Source organism: Sycon ciliatum, chromosome 1 (genome assembly GCF_964019385.1).
Source record: "Sycon ciliatum chromosome 1, ocSycCili1.1, whole genome shotgun sequence".
Taxonomy (NCBI): Eukaryota; Metazoa; Porifera; class Calcarea; order Leucosolenida; family Sycettidae; genus Sycon; species Sycon ciliatum.
Window position 1 is genome coordinate 15,236,901 of NC_088643.1, and position 18,862 is coordinate 15,255,762.

At 47.2% G+C, this 18,862-nt stretch overlaps 1 protein-coding gene across 7 annotated transcripts in view; it reads left to right on the forward strand.

Moving 5' to 3' along the window:
• LOC135814854 (mushroom body large-type Kenyon cell-specific protein 1-like) overlaps positions 1–18,862 on the forward strand; it is a 72,775-nt gene that overhangs the window by 16,339 nt on the left and 37,574 nt on the right. For 5 of the 7 annotated variants that reach the window (XM_065328049.1, XM_065328071.1, XM_065328063.1 and 2 more), the window contains exons 5-6: positions 1,521–1,799; positions 8,044–8,322. In XM_065328049.1, the coding sequence (XP_065184121.1) occupies positions 1,521–1,799; positions 8,044–8,322 (558 nt within the window). The remainder of the gene's footprint in view (positions 1–1,520; positions 1,800–8,043; positions 8,323–18,862) is intronic. The other 2 variants (XM_065328086.1, XM_065328079.1) reach the window with 2 other exon arrangements.

Below are 18,862 nucleotides of genomic sequence, written 5' to 3' on the forward strand. Positions count from 1 at the left end.
GTAGTACACCGTACATTTCATGCAGAGTTCATTATCTGCGCCGTACTATAATGCATACAGGAATTTGTACTCACATGTTAAGAGCATATTCAGCGGGCAGTAAACTAATCCAAGGCCCTCGACGCGTCTTCCAGAGTAGTAAAATTACGACTGAGCTGGCTTTAAACTGTGCTAAGGCCCTTGGTGGGAATATCGCTGATAAGTCGTTTCCTAGACATCGAGATAGACCTCATATTTTTGGTATTGATTTATTTGAATTCGGTATCTCAATAGTACTTCAGTACAATGTACAACTTGGCAAGATCCGAATGGCATAGATACGTAAACATAAAAGTGGAGTAGGTGCTACAGCTGATCATTTTATCGCAGGTTGTGGGACTAAACTAATACCAGTATGCAAGTACACAAGAAATAAAAGCTGAATAAGTACGACTGCATGACATCGGAGAAAAGCACCGATTAAAGCAAAACAAAGCGACACATCATTCATTGAAATTCAAAAGGAGCTGTTTTAACCGGGAACATTCTGGCCCGTCATTAAGAAGGCAGGCAAGATGGACGTTAAATGCAGAAGACCTATTACAAGACTTCATTTCAAAGGGCAGAGCATTCCAAAGCCAATAAAGACTGTTTATGAAATACCACTATTAAACATCTTCACAACACTCTCCAAACGGTCTCTGGGCTACACCAGTCACTAAAAGAAAAAGAGATATTAAAATTATTTGATTTTTTGGGCAAGGCCCATCTGCAGGAATGTAGTTACTGCAGACCATACAGAGATTACTAGTACGTGACCAAATATACAAACATTTGTTTTGGCCAAAATGTTTGTATTTGTTACTTGTATAATCTGTGTTTTGTCTGCAGTAGCCCAGAGACCGTTTGGAGAGTGTTGTTTTAACAATGTATGGATATAGTGGATGACTACAGTGGAGTCTTCGCATTTTTGAGAAACGACTATTAAAGGCGAATAAATACTGTTTATAAAATACTCCTTGTGCAGTGCTACATGGAAAAGTGCGGTGGTATTTATTGAGTTAAAGAAAAAATAAATCCTCAGCGGAGGACGTTCAGGTTGGTTGCAACCAACCTGAACGTCCTCCGCTGAGTCTGCTATGAGTCAAAGAAAATATATTTGAATTTGATACTGTTGATGGTGTGATCACTAATGAGTGTGGGTAGTTATCAAAGGTCAATATATGTTGGAGGTCGATATAGAAGAGTGATAAATGTGCATATGTGCATATAAACAATCTTGCATTGATTCCATATGCAGGCTTGTGCTGGTTGGATTCAGCAGAAATTGTAGATGTGTGCCAATGCAGAATTTGGCTAGGCATGCTTGTGTGTTTGGAATACTGGGCTACAGTAGCAGTACTCTTGTGCAAGTGAAAATCTTTTCCCTTTTCGGGTCTCTGAATCACTGTGCTCTTTCGCCATGTCATCAAGTTGACGAGGGATGGCAATGTGTTCTTTAATTTCTTTGCTATGTTCTTTATGATGTGATCTCCTTGAAGCAGACCGATGGGTTCACTGGTTCCTGGAAGGCAGGGATGCTGCAACAACAGCAGCAGCCGCAACAACCTCCTCTACCGCCAGCAAAGACTGGCAGCAGTCTACACCAGTCACAATATGGTAACACGCCAACAGCATCCTCCCTCAGTGGACCGAGTGGCGCAGCAGTACACTCTGATATGAGATCACCGTACGCTCGCCCTGGCAGCAGACCTGTGCAGCAAGGTCACACATCTTACTCTGGATCTTCGGTGAAGGCAATCTCTGGACAACAGAGCAGTGTGAGTAAACAGATACAGACAGACAGACACAGATACACATGCACACATATGCACACACACACACACACACACACACACACACACACGCACACACTACTACTACTACTACTATCAATCAGCTACCCCGTGGGGTCACGCCGCCCTCCACTCAGAGAACTGAGCGCAAGGTGAGGGGCAGTGGCGCAAAACAAAACAGGAAGTACAGCAAAATGAATTGAAAAAAAAGAAAATCAAAACAAGCTGCCATATTGATGGAAAAGGACTCACAAACAGAGGGAAGAAATATCACAAACCAGATGAACAGTCTGCTGTAGGTCCACTATAAGTATAACATGCAACGACTGAAAAAGGAACATGATGTTCAGTTCAACGTCTGTACGCTTACTGCTTCGGCCTTCATAAACCAGGAAAGCACAATCTTGAACTGGAGGGTGGGCACCGAACGTCCCACAAGGGCTCCACAAGACGAACTTTCACGAAACGACGAGGAGTGTGCACGGCAAGCTAACATCACTACACCATCGCCGCACGACAACTGGCCACTCAGGTCCAAACAACACGACAAATCCACAATTCCAGCGATACACCGCGCAGGAATAAATTGCTGCGAGTGTGACCTGTTTCCTTTCTCATCCAGGAATTCACGTGCTTTGCCGAACGCCACTGCATTGTTTCAGGCTGGGGATCGATCCGAGGGCTCGCCACGCCACTGCGGAGGATGCGGAAAGGACGCAAGAAGACGGTGACGGCAACAAATAATTACCCGCCCTGGTCGTCAGCTCACTGAATGTCCTTCCGCGCGAGCGAAACCGGCTGCACGGCATGAAAAGCCTACTGCCACTCAATACCCAGGGACGACCCTGACCAGAAGGCCAAGGCCGCCCCGTGGAGGAGGCCAACAAAGAGAAAACCAGGAGCTAACAAATCTGCTTCCTCTCCGCGAAAATTTCACACACACACATACACACACACAGGCTGCCGTAGTGCTGCTGCCATACGCATTGCCTGGTACCTTTCGTGGGTAGAGCACTCTGGCGCTAGAGCGACGAGCTATCTTAATGTCTGTGGTGCCTCCTTTGAGGCCTTTATGGCCGAAACAGCTTGCTGCAGCTTGCAGAGAATTTGCGCAATCTGAGATTTCCCACAATGCGGAAGCAATCTGCAGTTTGCGCAGGAATGCTTGCGCATTCTTGGAATTTTCAGAATGCGCCCGAAATGGATTCGCGGGGCTCTTCATGTTTTTTTTCCCAGGGAAATGCACAGATTACGCCTCATACGGACTCTTCGTTTTTGCTCCCACAGGTTGCCCCGACATGAATTTGCTGTGCTCTTCATGTTTTCAGCGAAGTATACAGTGATACACGCTGGGTTTTTACTTCCTCCGTTAAGCAAAACTTTGTTGCATTTTTACAGTGCAGTCCGAATCATCCTACGGCTACAAACATGCTTTGCAAAAGTGGATAACAAAGCAGCATATGATATAATAATTATTTATTTACAGATGTCACATAGCTCGTTTCAAAGCAGTCCAGCTTCACTCTTGGTCTGAATCTGATGACGACTCGCTCTCTCAATGACATTGAGTCTGCATCCTCACTGACTTTCGCCTCCAGCGCTGCCAGCTTTTGTTCCGCAGCCTTTACAAGTTGCCAAGACACGATTTGATAGTGGAGATCGCCAAGTTCTTCACTCGAACTGTGAGCCTGACGACCTCCACGGTGGTACCCCTGTCCCGGAAAGACAGGGGTGCTGGGTTCGAATAGGGCTTGAAAGTGCTACGTCACAGCATAGAAACAATTTCAAAAATTCAAAAATTGGACCCACATGGATCGAGTTCTTGTATGGCTACAAGGGGTCATACTAACAGCAAGGGGATATTCTTTTTTTAAATTTCACGGTTCGCTTGAGACTCGGCTGGAAGCCGGGCTTTCCACATCCGTAGGAACACCACCACCCTTCAAGGATCAAGGCGCAGATGCAGCTCCTAAAGCGGTTGGAGGTGAGTAGATCAGCTCACCAGGAAGTGGTCAACGACTGAAAATCCCATTCACTGCATCCATGCATCCAGGCTATATCAAAGGGGATATAGCCTGTGAAATTGACTGGGTAGTCTAATGGGCGTCGGATGACAATTGGTGACGAAGAAAAGTCACACCTGCATATGACATGAGAGGATTGCTATGCACCCACACACTGAGGTAATAGAAAAGTTCCACTTCAGAGGATCCAAAAGTAGAAATCTGATGTGAACTTACTACTCCCCGACCGTTTTGACGTCATCACTTTCAAGCCCTATTCCGCCCGTGGATCCTTCTTTTGCAACATTGGCGCCAGGAAATGGCCCATCGTACCCCTTACCATTCGACTCGGCACCCTGAAGACTGCAGCTGGTGTAAATTTGATTTTAGGCTTACCGTAATCTCATGCATTTAAGGACATGTTCTTATTTTCGAATATAATTGCACTCTCGCTTATAAGAACCTGCACATATAAGTGAATGAAAATCATAGAACCACACGCGGTTCATCATGATTCCTGTTCTGTAGAGGCGTGCTCCTACCTCGGCACACACCCAAACCACACAAAGGACAAGCTCGCGACTACCAAGAGAACTCTGTTAGAAAATTCTGGCTCCAAGCCGCAATTGATTGAAACCTTTCACCGAACTCGTAAGCACTAAAGCCTACTCTAGCCAACTCACTACTGCAGTGAAAACGTCTAGCTTATAACACTTGCATGCCAACAACTCCATCAGCAGGTGCGAAAGAAGGTGAAGACAAAGCCTGTGACTTAAATGTGTGAACCCTAACGAAAGTCACAGTTACATGTAACACAAAACGAGAGTGCATGTCGGTGACACGTGCGACCTCCTGAACAATTCCATTGTACTGGCATTGATATGCGTACTTTCACTGTTGCACATGTTTGTGTCGATGCGATGTTTGTCTCTCGCATAATTATATGACCATGGTCTTGAAATCAAAACAAAAATGCAGACCTCTCGATTATAATAAAGACCATGGTCTTATATGCACGAGATTACGGAAACATCCCCTTTAAAATACTGTCTCTTCGCTGCATACGCAAACTAACAGTTATTCACCAAATTTTCAGGCATGTCCGATGTTCATGTCGTCAACTTGGGCGATGCTTATACGTCTAGCTTATGGGACGAAGTATGCTCCTCAATGAGATTGCGCCACACAACTAAAGGCCAAGTTACTTTTGTTTATAGAGCGAGTTCTCTTCTTGTTTTCAAGAGACGACGAGACAACTGACACTGAGACGAGACAAGACAAAGGAATATATTGTGAAGACGCGAGGAAAAGTGGGGCGGTGGAAGTGAAATTGGTGCCTGTGCGTAATACAACCAGTCCCGAACTGAAAAGGGAGACAAAGACGGCAGACGATCAAAGACGACGGAGACAAGACGGAAACCGGACGAATACAACGGAGACAAGACAAGCAAATGCGTATACAACGGGGACAAGACGAGAAAGAGTGCATGCGGAGGGGGCAGAAGACGGTGCAGCCGCATGTACAGATCATTCGAAGACAGAGCAGCAGCGTGTACCACGGTTCAGCAGCATGTACGACAAAGAGACGCAAACGCAGCAGCATGTACAACAAAGAGCTACACGCGCAGCCACGTGTACAACAAAGAGCTACAAGCACAGCCACATGTACAACACTATCCCCCACCGAAAAAAAGACATCCACTCCTGTTGATGGAAGCAAGCAAAATTGAAGTTATATAAAAAACGGAAGAAGACTGCTGAGAAAGATTTGGGAATTTAAATGTGAAGCAACCTAAAAAGGCGACAACAAAACACAAAGTGTACGGGGCCACAACTGTTGAACACATGACTAGTAGGCAGGAGGGTTAACAGTTAACACCAGTCGGGAGCCCCGCAAAACTGTGCAACTATCAATGGAACCTGCAAGCAAGAGATGGCACTTTCTCGGTTTGATTTTGAGTTTCGCTCGTCGTAATGCAGTTATGTAGAGCACGAGACTCTTCATCTCAGGGTCGGCGAAGAGCCACAAGCGCAGCTAAATGTACAACATTCGGGTTGAAAACAGTTTTGACTTTAGTACAACTAGCCATGCTATTATTAATATAGGTTAGTGCATTGCAGGGAGGGCCTTAGGGTTTGTTAGTGCCCGACAGGTTAGCCTTAGGGCTGTAGGCCCGAGGGCTAACCTGAATGGCACAAACAAGCCACAAGGCCCTCCTTGCCATGCACCAACTATTTTAGAACGAGGATACAGTCAACTTCGCTAATAACGACTGCGGATATAACGACAATTCACGAATAACGACAGAAATTTCCATGCCCAGAGCAAAGTCCCATCCAACTGTAATACATATAATAGGACTTTGGGCATAACGACAATTCGCGAGTAAGGACACTTTTCTGATGCCCCGCCGAGTGTCGCTATAAGCAAAGTTGACTGTACGTGTATTATCCCACTTGCATTGTGCTTGTTTACGCTTATAATTGTTGGGTAGTTTTGTGTTTTGTGTGCAGAGAGAATTGGTGTGGTATGATTATTTTCTTCTAGTGACTCATTACCATCTGAGGACTACTAACAGGAAAATAGAGGCAAATGAAATGCTGGGCTGTTATTGCGAGCTTAATTCTCTTGACAAAGTAAAGTCGTACAGATGAAAAAGTACGGGAGGCAAAACCCGTACACATTTCTGAAGTGCGTGGCTTTTTGTAGTACACCGTACATTTCATGCAGAGTTCATTATCTGCGCCGTACTATAATGCATACAGGAATTTGTACTCACATGTTAAGAGCATATTCAGCGGGCAGTAAACTAATCCAAGGCCCTCGACGCGTCTTCCAGAGTAGTAAAATTACGACTGAGCTGGCTTTAAACTGTGCTAAGGCCCTTGGTGGGAATATCGCTGATAAGTCGTTTCCTAGACATCGAGATAGACCTCATATTTTTGGTATTGATTTATTTGAATTCGGTATCTCAATAGTACTTCAGTACAATGTACAACTTGGCAAGATCCGAATGGCATAGATACGTAAACATAAAAGTGGAGTAGGTGCTACAGCTGATCATTTTATCGCAGGTTGTGGGACTAAACTAATACCAGTATGCAAGTACACAAGAAATAAAAGCTGAATAAGTACGACTGCATGACATCGGAGAAAAGCACCGATTAAAGCAAAACAAAGCGACACATCATTCATTGAAATTCAAAAGGAGCTGTTTTAACCGGGAACATTCTGGCCCGTCATTAAGAAGGCAGGCAAGATGGACGTTAAATGCAGAAGACCTATTACAAGACTTCATTTCAAAGGGCAGAGCATTCCAAAGCCAATAAAGACTGTTTATGAAATACCACTATTAAACATCTTCACAACACTCTCCAAACGGTCTCTGGGCTACACCAGTCACTAAAAGAAAAAGAGATATTAAAATTATTTGATTTTTTGGGCAAGGCCCATCTGCAGGAATGTAGTTACTGCAGACCATACAGAGATTACTAGTACGTGACCAAATATACAAACATTTGTTTTGGCCAAAATGTTTGTATTTGTTACTTGTATAATCTGTGTTTTGTCTGCAGTAGCCCAGAGACCGTTTGGAGAGTGTTGTTTTAACAATGTATGGATATAGTGGATGACTACAGTGGAGTCTTCGCATTTTTGAGAAACGACTATTAAAGGCGAATAAATACTGTTTATAAAATACTCCTTGTGCAGTGCTACATGGAAAAGTGCGGTGGTATTTATTGAGTTAAAGAAAAAATAAATCCTCAGCGGAGGACGTTCAGGTTGGTTGCAACCAACCTGAACGTCCTCCGCTGAGTCTGCTATGAGTCAAAGAAAATATATTTGAATTTGATACTGTTGATGGTGTGATCACTAATGAGTGTGGGTAGTTATCAAAGGTCAATATATGTTGGAGGTCGATATAGAAGAGTGATAAATGTGCATATGTGCATATAAACAATCTTGCATTGATTCCATATGCAGGCTAGTGCTGGTTGGATTCAGCAGAAATTGTAGATGTGTGCCAATGCAGAATTTGGCTAGGCATGCTTGTGTGTTTGGAATACTGGGCTACAGTAGCAGTACTCTTGTGCAAGTGAAAATCTTTTCCCTTTTCGGGTCTCTGAATCACTGTGCTCTTTCGCCATGTCATCAAGTTGACGAGGGATGGCAATGTGTTCTTTAATTTCTTTGCTATGTTCTTTATGATGTGATCTCCTTGAAGCAGACCGATGGGTTCACTGGTTCCTGGAAGGCAGGGATGCTGCAACAACAGCAGCAGCCGCAACAACCTCCTCTACCGCCAGCAAAGACTGGCAGCAGTCTACACCAGTCACAATATGGTAACACGCCAACAGCATCCTCCCTCAGTGGACCGAGTGGCGCAGCAGTACACTCTGATATGAGATCACCGTACGCTCGCCCTGGCAGCAGACCTGTGCAGCAAGGTCACACATCTTACTCTGGATCTTCGGTGAAGGCAATCTCTGGACAACAGAGCAGTGTGAGTAAACAGATACAGACAGACAGACACACACAGATACACACACACAGACACAGATACACATGCACACATATGCACACACACACACACACACACACACACGCACACACTACTACTACTACTACTATCAATCAGCTACCCCGTGGGGTCACGCCGCCCTCCACTCAGAGAACTGAGCGCAAGGTGAGGGGCAGTGGCGCAAAACAAAACAGGAAGTACAGCAAAATGAATTGAAAAAAAAGAAAATCAAAACAAGCTGCCATATTGATGGAAAAGGACTCACAAACAGAGGGAAGAAATATCACAAACCAGATGAACAGTCTGCTGTAGGTCCACTATAAGTATAACATGCAACGACTGAAAAAGGAACATGATGTTCAGTTCAACGTCTGTACGCTTACTGCTTCGGCCTTCATAAACCAGGAAAGCACAATCTTGAACTGGAGGGTGGGCACCGAATGTCCCACAAGGGCTCCACAAGACGAACTTTCACGAAACGACGAGGAGTGTGCACGGCAAGCTAACATCACTACACCATCGCCGCACGACAACTGGCCACTCGGGTCCAAACAACACGACAAATCCACAATTCCAGCGATACACCGCGCAGGAATAAATTGCTGCGAGTGTGACCTGTTTCCTTTCTCATCCAGGAATCCACGTGCTTTGCCGAACGCCACTGCATTGTTTCAGGCTGGGGATCGATCCGAGGGCTCGCCACGCCACTGCGGAGGATGCGGAAAGGACGCAAGAAGACGGTGACGACAACAAATAATTACCCGCCCTGGTCGTCAGCTCACTGAATGTCCTTCCGCGCGAGCGAAACCGGCTGCACGGCATGAAAAGCCTACTGCCACTCAATACCCAGGGACGACCCTGACCAGAAGGCCAAGGCCGCCCCATGGAGGAGGCCAACAAAGAGAAAACCAGGAGCTAACAAATCTGCTTCCTCTCCGCGAAAATTTCACACACACACATACACACACACAGGCTGCCATAGTGCTGCTGCCATACGCATTGCCTGGTACCTTTCGTGGGTAAAGCACTCTGGCGCTAGAGCGACGAGCTATCTTAATGTCTGTGGTGCCTCCTTTGAGGCCTTTATGGCCGAAACAGCTTGCTGCAGCTTGCAGAGAATTTGCGCAATCTGAGATTTCCCACAATGCGGAAGCAATCTGCAGTTTGCGCAGGAATGCTTGCGCATTCTGGGAATTTTCAGAATGCGCCCGAAATGGATTCGCGGGGCTCTTCATGTTTTTTTTCCAGGGAAATGCACAGATTACGCCTCATACGGACTCTTCGTTTTTGCTCCCACAGGTTGCCCCGACATGAATTTGCTGTGCTCTTCATGTTTTCAGCGAAGTATACAGTGATACACGCTGGGTTTTTACTTCCTCCGTTAAGCAAAACTTTGTTGCATTTTTACAGTTCAGTCCGAATCATCCTACGGCTACAAACATGCTTTGCAAAAGTGGATAACAAAGCAGCATATGATATAATAATTATTTATTTACAGATGTCACATAGCTCGTTTCAAAGCAGTCCAGCTTCACTCTTGGTCTGAATCTGATGACGACTCGCTCTCTCAATGACATTGAGTCTGCATCCTCACTGACCTTCGCCTCCAGCGCTGCCAGCTTTTGTTCCGCAGCCTTTACAAGTTGCCAAGACACGATTTGATAGTGGAGATCGCCCAGTTCTTCACTCGAACCGTGAGCCTGACGACCTCCACGGTGGCACCCCTGTCCCGGAAAGACAGGGGTGCTGGGTTCGAATAGGGCTTGAAAGTGCTACGTCACAGCATAGAAACAATTTCAAAAATTCAAAAAATTGGACCCACATGGATCGAGTTCTTGTATGCCTACAAACGGTCATACTCACAGCAAGGGGATATTCTTTTTTTAAATTTCACGGTTCGCTTGAGACTCGGCTGGAAGCCGGGCTTTCCACATCCGTAGGAACACCACCACCCTTCAAGGATCAAGGCGCAGATGCAGCTCCTAAAGCGGTTGGAGGTGAGTAGATCAGCTCACCAGGAAGTGGTCAACGACTGAAAATCCCATTCACTGCATCCATGCATCCAGGCTATATCAAAGGGGATATAGCCTGTGAAATTGACTGGGTAGTCTAATGGGCGTCGGATGACAATTGGTGACGAAGAAAAGTCACACCTGCATACGACATGAGAGGATTGCTATGCACCCACACACTGAGGTAATAGAAAGGTTCCACTTCAGAGGATCCAAAAGTAGAAATCTGATGTGAACTTACTACTCCCCGACCGTTTCGACGTCATCACTTTCAAGCCCTATTCCGCTCGTGGATCCTTCTTTTGCAACATTGGCGCCAGGAAATGGCCCATCGTACCCCTTACCATTCGACTCAGCACCCTGAAGACTGCAGCTGGTGTAAATTTGATTTTAGGCTTACCGTAATCTCATGCATTTAAGGACATGTTCTTATTTTCGAATATAATAGCACTCTCGCTTATAAGAACCTGCACATATAAGTGAATGAAAATCTTAGAACCACACGCGGTTCATCATGATTCCTGTTCTGTAGAGGTGTGCTCCTACCTCGGCACACACCCAAACCACACAAAGGACCAGCTCGCGACTACCAAGAGAACTCTGTTAGAAAACTCTGGCTCCAAGCCGCAATTGCTTGAAACCTTTCACCGAACTCGTAAGCACTAAAGCCTACTCTAGCCAACTCACTACTGCAGTGAAAACGTCTAGCTTATAACACTTGCATGCCAACAACTCCATCAGCAGGCGCGAAAGAAGGTGAAGACAAAGCCTGTGACTTAAATGTGTGAACCCTAACGAAAGTCACAGCTACATGTAACACAAAACGAGAGTGCATGTCAGTGACACGTGCGACCTCCTGAACATTCTCCCCTTCCCGATATGTTGAAAAGTAACATCGAAAAGCATATCGCAACTCAACAAACAAATTTCCAATGCGACAAAAGCATTATTCCGAAAAGCTGTTGAAGAAATACAGCAAATGAACAATGTGAACACATTCAAGAAATAGTGAATCAAACTTTCCTTGAAATCAGTTTCACAAATGCCTCCGGCTGGTTGTTGTCACCTAGCCAATGTGACACCAGGGGCTTTAGCACATGCCAAGCGGACATAGTCGCGTGATAGGGCGTGTCTTCTCCTTGCCGCCCACAAGCACCTTAGCCACTCGTACATGTCCATCTGGACCAGGAAAGACTGCCGTAATTCTTCCCAACGTTAGTGCCCTCGTGGCGTGTCGGGATGAAGAACGTCTGGTTGAGTATTTCTCTCCGGTGGTCGCCACAAGAAACGCAAGTACGGTTGGTCCTCGGAGTGATTTCGAATCTGAAGGTACATCTCCCGAATATCACAAACGATGGTTACCGAGTTGCGCCGGAATCCGAGCAGCACTTCCAGTATCTCTCGCTGCAGTCTAGGGCCCGGCTCTACGCAGTCGCTGAATACCATGCTGTAATTGTCGGGCAGTTTTGATTTCTGGCCATTCCATTGAAGGTGAATCTCGTTCCCAGCCCCGTCGAGTTGCCGCATTGACTGCTCAACTTCAGGCTTCACACTGCGGTCCTTCATGTGCCAGGAGGGCTCAGGGCTGATACCGCCTTGATCAACTTCCCGTTGCCGGTTCAGCTGTACGCTACAGTAGGTGCTGTTGGCGCGGGTTGGTCGATCATCATTGTTTAATACTGCTCCGATACATGTCCAACCTTATGGCGTTCTGCGAGCTAGCGGTTCTCCCGGCTTGCCAATGACTTCCTCCCAGCAAGAATGCAATTCACTATGATCACTGCCAATTAGAAGGTCCACTGATTCCTCGGTGAGAGCCGTGAAGGGAACATCTCGCAGGTGGTCCCATTGCGCTGCCGCATTCGCCCAGTCAAAAGCCTTCAAGTTGCTTGCGATGCTTTCAATAGTTAGCGCCGTTAATTTGGACTGGAATGTTCCGTCAGCGCTTTCCACTGTGATGTTGACCGGCGTCGTGACGAATGTTTCCGTCAACCCGCTCAGAAGAGAAACTGATGCCTGCTGCGGTCTTCCTGCCACCCTCAACTGCCCGGCAGCTGCAGTGGTTATGTAGATGGTAGTGCTGCAATCGTCCAACATAGCGTTAACCTGTATCCGTTCTCCTTCATGCACAAGCGACACCGGGAGGATGCGTAACGAGACCGAAGGAACTCCACGTGGCCGATCTTCTCCCAGATCCGGCTCCCCTTCCGTGATGTTGCATGCTTGGATCGAGCAATTAATAGAGGCTGGCTCTATTGCAGGTGTTGTTGCCCCTCTTGTGCTGATCGAAGCTGTGGGAGCGCTTGACGATGCTACATCACTGCTCATGGCTGCTTCAGGCAGGTTCCGTTTCTGCTGCGGTTGACGATCATGAAGCAGCTGGTGATGTGTCTGACTGCAGCCACTGACACCGCACTTCCTGTTTCTGGTACAGGATGTCCCTCGATGTCCAGTGCCAAGGCACCTATAGCAGAGGCCTTTCTTCTTTGCTGTTTCCCACCGCCTGCTGGGCGACTCGCTCTTGAAGATATCACAACTCCATGTGTGATGGGGCGCATCACATACTGCACACTGGATTTTGGCAGCGCTCTGACCAGAGACCAGGAATGATGACGCGTGGGCTCCGGAACTGCCACCGAAAGCTGGTCGACTTCTTGCAGGGGCTGGTTTAGTCGGCAGCGCCGCTGCATGATGACCATCCACAGAACTGACTCCGTGGGCCATCTCCGCTGCTCCAGTAGCGAATTCTGCCTCGAGAGTCACCCATTCCAATAGCGTTGGTACACTGCTGGGTTTCGTGTTGTTGTGACGCCAACGGTTAAAGTGGGTCAGCATGGGCATGGGCAGCTTGTTTTGCAGCTGTCGGAACAGAAGACCATCGCCCAGCTCATATTCCGTGCCTGCATCCGCCATGTTCACTATCAGCACATCCAGCAAATCGGCGAATCTCTGCAGGTCTCCAGGCCGGCCTGTCCGGAGGGCGGGGAACGACTCTACTTCCTCAAATTGGAGGTTTGTCTGCCTCTGCTCGCCACCAAATTTCCTGTCTAAACGGTTTACGGCAGCTTCGTAGGCATGGGCCGAGTAGCCTAGGCTCTCGATGGCGACCAATGCCTCTCCACCTAAATACTGCTTCAGGTGCAGCAGCTTCACCTCCGGACTTGAGCTTGTCTGCCCAACACAAGCCATGAAGGCTGCTCTCCAGGCACGATAGGCTCTCTTGTTGCCTGTGAACGTTGGAATTTGTATGGTTTTCAGCCGCCGGAATATCTCGTCCGATGACTGCTGATGCCGCGTTTGGCCTGGTGCTAATGATGGCACCGGTACTGGTGCGGCAGTCGACCCTGCTGGTTGCAAACCCATGGCCTGTGGAGCGGGCGGGCTCCACAGACTTGCTGCTGGCACAGTGTGCACGCCGACCACACCACTGGCGCCAGCCCACTGCCGAGATGCAGATGTAATTACTGGCGACCGAGTAGTGGTGTGACGGGTGTCAACGGATTGCTGGAATAGCGTGGCAGAAGCGGATCCAGGCGGCCTGCCGATTGCGCTGAATAGCGTTGCAGGTACGAATGATCCAGGCAGTCTGTCGATTGCGCTGCTTCCGCTGACTGTCTGCTGGGATGCAGGCATCTCTGGCCTCATTCTGTTTGCGCTGTTGGCGCTGGCAATCTGGAGTGCTAACGTTTCAGCCGGTGACACAGGTAGGTTGCTGGTCATGCTGATCGCTCCAGTACCGTTCGCGCTGTTTGCGCTGATCAATCCCCAAGGCGCTGATCCTGCAGCTAGCGCAGAGGTCACAGGTTGTGCGCTGTCCGCGCTGGTCTGAATTTCCGACGCGTGCACAGGCCCGGATCCAGGCGGCCTGCCAATTGCGCTAAATAGCGTTGCAGGCTCGGATCCAGGCGGCCTGCCGGTTGCGCTGAATAGCGTTGCAGGCACTGGTGCAGACTCTGGATCTGACGCATGTGGTGCGCTGCTCGCGCTCATCTGGGGAACAGCCGCGGACAAAGGCGGACCGCTTGTCGCTCTGTTCGCGCTGTCGAAGTGCCCGGTGGCGCCAGACTCTAAAGTGGCAGCAGCTGGCGCGCCGCTCCCTCCAACCTGCGCCACAGCCGCGGACAAAGGCGAGCCGCTTACCGCTCTGCTCGCGCTGACCTGGGTCTTAGACGGAGTGAGCGCTCTGTGAACCAACGGCGTCTCTGGTCGCAACTCATCCGTGCCCATGGTGACTTTCGGTCCGCTTTCGCTGACCGCCTTGTACTTGTACTTGTTTTCGCTGACTTCAGCAAGACCGTACTCCGTTCCCCGGTGCTGGTCTGCAACTGTTGCTTGCTCTACGCCGGCTGACCGGCTCGTCGGCTCGTACGTGTAGCCATGGTAGCCGTAGTCGTACGCTAGACCACGTGCAGCAGTAGACTCCGAGGTCTCAACTGAACTTCTGCCGTGCGCGTGCAGGTAGCTCCGGGCTCCAGCCCAACTGGGCATAGTGCTTGCGGCAGGTCCGCTGTACCCGTACCCGACCTCCGAAGCTAGTTTGCGTCGAGCCTGGACTGGGTGGGGCCGCTGTGAGACGCCCAGGTAGTCAGTTTCCTCCGCGTAACTACGTACCTGCCCACGTACGTCCTCCAAAATGCTCTCGGTTGCGGTGGTGAATTGTTCCTCGAGCAATTCCGCTTCCCGCAGCGTTACTTCCATACGCTTCTCTTCGTGTGTTGAGCTGTACAGACTGACGAGGTTCATGATAGCACTGGTGGCGTTGTCATAATGTGAGCTTAGCTCGGCTAGCTCGTCGTTAGCTTGCTCTCCTCGCACTCCGCCATTCATGGAGCGCACAAGAAGTGTCCGCCGCGCGTTGGTGAAGTGTTTTTTAGCCACCATCTTTTCTCTAAGCAGCTTGCTAAGCTTCTCGCGCTTGTTCTCTACTGCCGCTGGTTCTTCTCAATGGTTTGCTTCCTCGGTGCTGGCGGTCCCGTCCTCCGCGGCTTGGCTGTCTTTCTCCTTGTCCTCTTCGACTGGAGACTCCATAGCCGCGCTTAGGTGGAACGTTCAGTACTTACGAGGTCGACTCGACTTAATTAACCATCCTCTGCTACCAATATGTTCTGTAGAGGCGTGCTTCTGCCTCGGCACACACCCAAACCACACAAAGGACCAACTCGCGACTACCAAGAGAACTCTGTTAGAAAACTCTGGCTCCAAGCCGCAATTGCTTGAAACCTTTCACCGAACTCGTAAGCACTAAAGCCTACTCTAGCCAACTCACTACTGCAGTGAAAACGTCTAGCTTATAACACTTGCATGCCAACAACTCCATCAGCAGGCGCGAAAGAAGGTGAAGACAAAGCCTGTGACCTAAATGTGTGAACCCTAACGAAAGTCACAGCTACATGTAACACAAAACGAGAGTGCATGTCAGTGACACGTGCGACCTCCTGAACAATTCCATTGTACTGGCATTGATATGCGTACTTTCACTGTTGCACATGTTTGTGTCGATGCGATGTTTGTCTCTCGCATAATTATGTGACCATGGTCTTGAAATCAAAACAAAAATGCAGACCTCTCCCTTATAATAAAGACCATGGTCTTATATGCACGAGATTACGGAAACATCCCCTTTAAAATACTGTCTCTTCGCTGCATACGCAAACTAACAGTTATTCAACAAATTTTCAGGCATGTCCGATGTTCATGTCGTCAACTTGGGCGATGCTTATACGTCTAGCTTATGGAACTAAGTATTCTCCTCGATGAGATCGCGCCACACAACAAAAGGCCAAGTTACTTTAGTTTATAGAGCGAGTTTTCTCTTCTTGTTTTCAAGAGACGACGAGACAACTGACACTGAGACGAGACAAGACAAAGGAATATATTGTGAAGATGCGAGGAAAAGTGGGGCGGTGGAAGTGAAATTGGTGCCTGTGCGTAATACAACCAGTCCTGAACTGAAAAGGGAGACAAAGACGGCAGACGATCAAAGACGACGGAGACAAGACGGAAACCGGACGAATACAACGGAGACAAGACAAGCAAATGCGTATACAACGGGGACAAGACGAGAGAGTGCATGCGGAGGGGGCAGAAGACGGTGCAGCCGCATGTACAGATCATTCGAAGACAGCGCAGCAGCGTGTACCACGGTTCAGCAGCATGTACAACAAAGAGACACAAACGCAGCAGCATGTATAACAAAGAGCTACACGCGCAGCCACGTGTACAACAAAGAGCTACAAGCACAGCCACATGTACAACACTATCCCCCACCGAAAAAAAGACATCCACTCCTGTTGATGGAAGCAAGTAAAATTGAAGTTATATAAAAAACGGAAGAAGACTGCTGAGAAAGATTTGGGAATTTAAATGTGAAGCAACCTAAAAAGGCGACAACAAAACACAAAGTGTACGGGGCCACAACTGTTGAACACATGACTAGTAGGCCAGGAGGGTTAACAGTAACACCAGTCGGGAGCCCCGCAAAACTGTGCAACTATCAATGGAACCTGCAAGCAAGAGATGGCACTTTCTCGGTTTGATTTTGAGTTTCGCTCGTCGTAATGCAGTTATGTAGAGCACGAGACTCTTCATCTCAGGGTCGGCGAAGAGCCACAAGCGCAGCTAAATGTACAACATTCGGGTTGAAAACAGTTTTGACTTTAGTACAACTAGCCATGCTATTATTAATATAGGTTAGTGCATTGCAGGGAGGGCCTTAGGGTTTGTTAGTGCCCGACAGGTTAGCCTTAGGGCTGTAGGTCCGAGGGCTAACCTGAATGGCACAAACAAGCCACAAGGCCCTCCTTGCCATGCACCAACTATTTTAGAACGAGGATACAGTCAACTTCGCTAATAACGACTGCGGATATAACGACAATTCGCGAATAACGACAGAAATTTCCATGCCCAGAGCAAAGTCCCATCCAACTGTGATACATATAATGGGACTTTGGGCATAACGACAATTCGCGAGTAAGAACACTTTTCTGATGCCCCGCCGAGTGTCGCTATAAGCAAAGTTGACTGTACGTGTATTATCCCACTTGCATTGTGCTTGTTTTAATATGCTTATAATTATTGCGTAGTTTTGTGTTTTGTGTGCAGAGAGAATTGGTGTGGTATGATTATTTTCTTCTAGTGACTCAGTACCATCTGAGGACTACTAAAAGGAGTATAGAGGCAAATGAAATGCTGGGCTGTTACTGCGAGCTTCATTCTCTAGACAAAGTAAAGTCGTACAGATGAAAGAGTACGGGAGGCAAAACCCGTACACATTTCTGAAGTGCGTGGCTTTTTGTAGTACACCGTACATTTCATGCAGAATTCATTATCTGCGCCGTACTATAATGCATACAGGAATTTGTACTCACATGTTAAGAGCATATTCAGCGGGCAGTAAACTAATCCAAGGCCCTCGACGCGTCTTCAAGAGTAGTAAAATTACGACTGAGCTGGCTTTAAACTGTGCTAAGGCCCTTGGTGGGAATATCGCTGATAAGTCGTTTCCTAGACATCGAGATAGACCTCATATTTTTGGTATTGATTTATTTGAATTCGGTATCTCAATAGTACTTCAGTACAATGTACAACTTGGCAAGATCCAAATGGCATAGATACGTAAACATAAAAGTGGAGTAGGTGCTACAGCTGATCATTTTATCGCAGATTGTGGGACTAAACTACTACCAGTATGCAAGTACACAAGAAATAAAAGCGACTGCATGACATCGGAGAAAAGCACCGATTAAAGCAAAACAAAGCGACACATCATCCATTGAAAACATTTTCAAAAAGGAGCTGTTTTAACCGGGAACATTCTGGCCCGTCATTAAGAAGGCAGGCAAGATGGACGTTATATCCAGAAGACCTATTACAAGACTTCATTTCAAAGGGCAGAGCATTTCAAAGCCAATAAATACTGTTTATGAAATACCACTATTAAACATCTTCACAACACTCTCCAAACGGTCTCTGGGCTACACCAATCACTAAAAGAAAAAGAGATATTAAAATTAGGAGTATAATAGATGCAGACATGGCCAGACAACAACGAGTTCATGGAATTTTTAAGGGTTTTTATGTTATTCAAAATCGATTTTCGTGTTCCGCTCATCAGTGAATAGTATCGGAACTGAGCGTACTGTGTACAAAAATAGAACATTTTATAACAGCATAATTAAAAGTGTGAACAAAAAAAAAGGAAGTGCTACAGCATTACATAATAGGTGTCAAACATAGTGCTAACATATTATAACTGAGTAGCTGGTTATCAGATGTAAATGTTGTGTCATGTTGCACTGTATCACCTCATGCTTTGTGCCTGCACTCAGTTATAATATGTTAGCACTATGTTTGACACCTATTATGTAATGCTGTAGCACTTCCTTTTTTTTGTTCACACTTTTAATTATGCTGTTATAAAATGTTCTATTTTTGTACACAGTACGCTCAGTTCCGATACTATTCACTGATGAGCGGAACACGAAAATCGATTTTGAATAACATAAAAATCC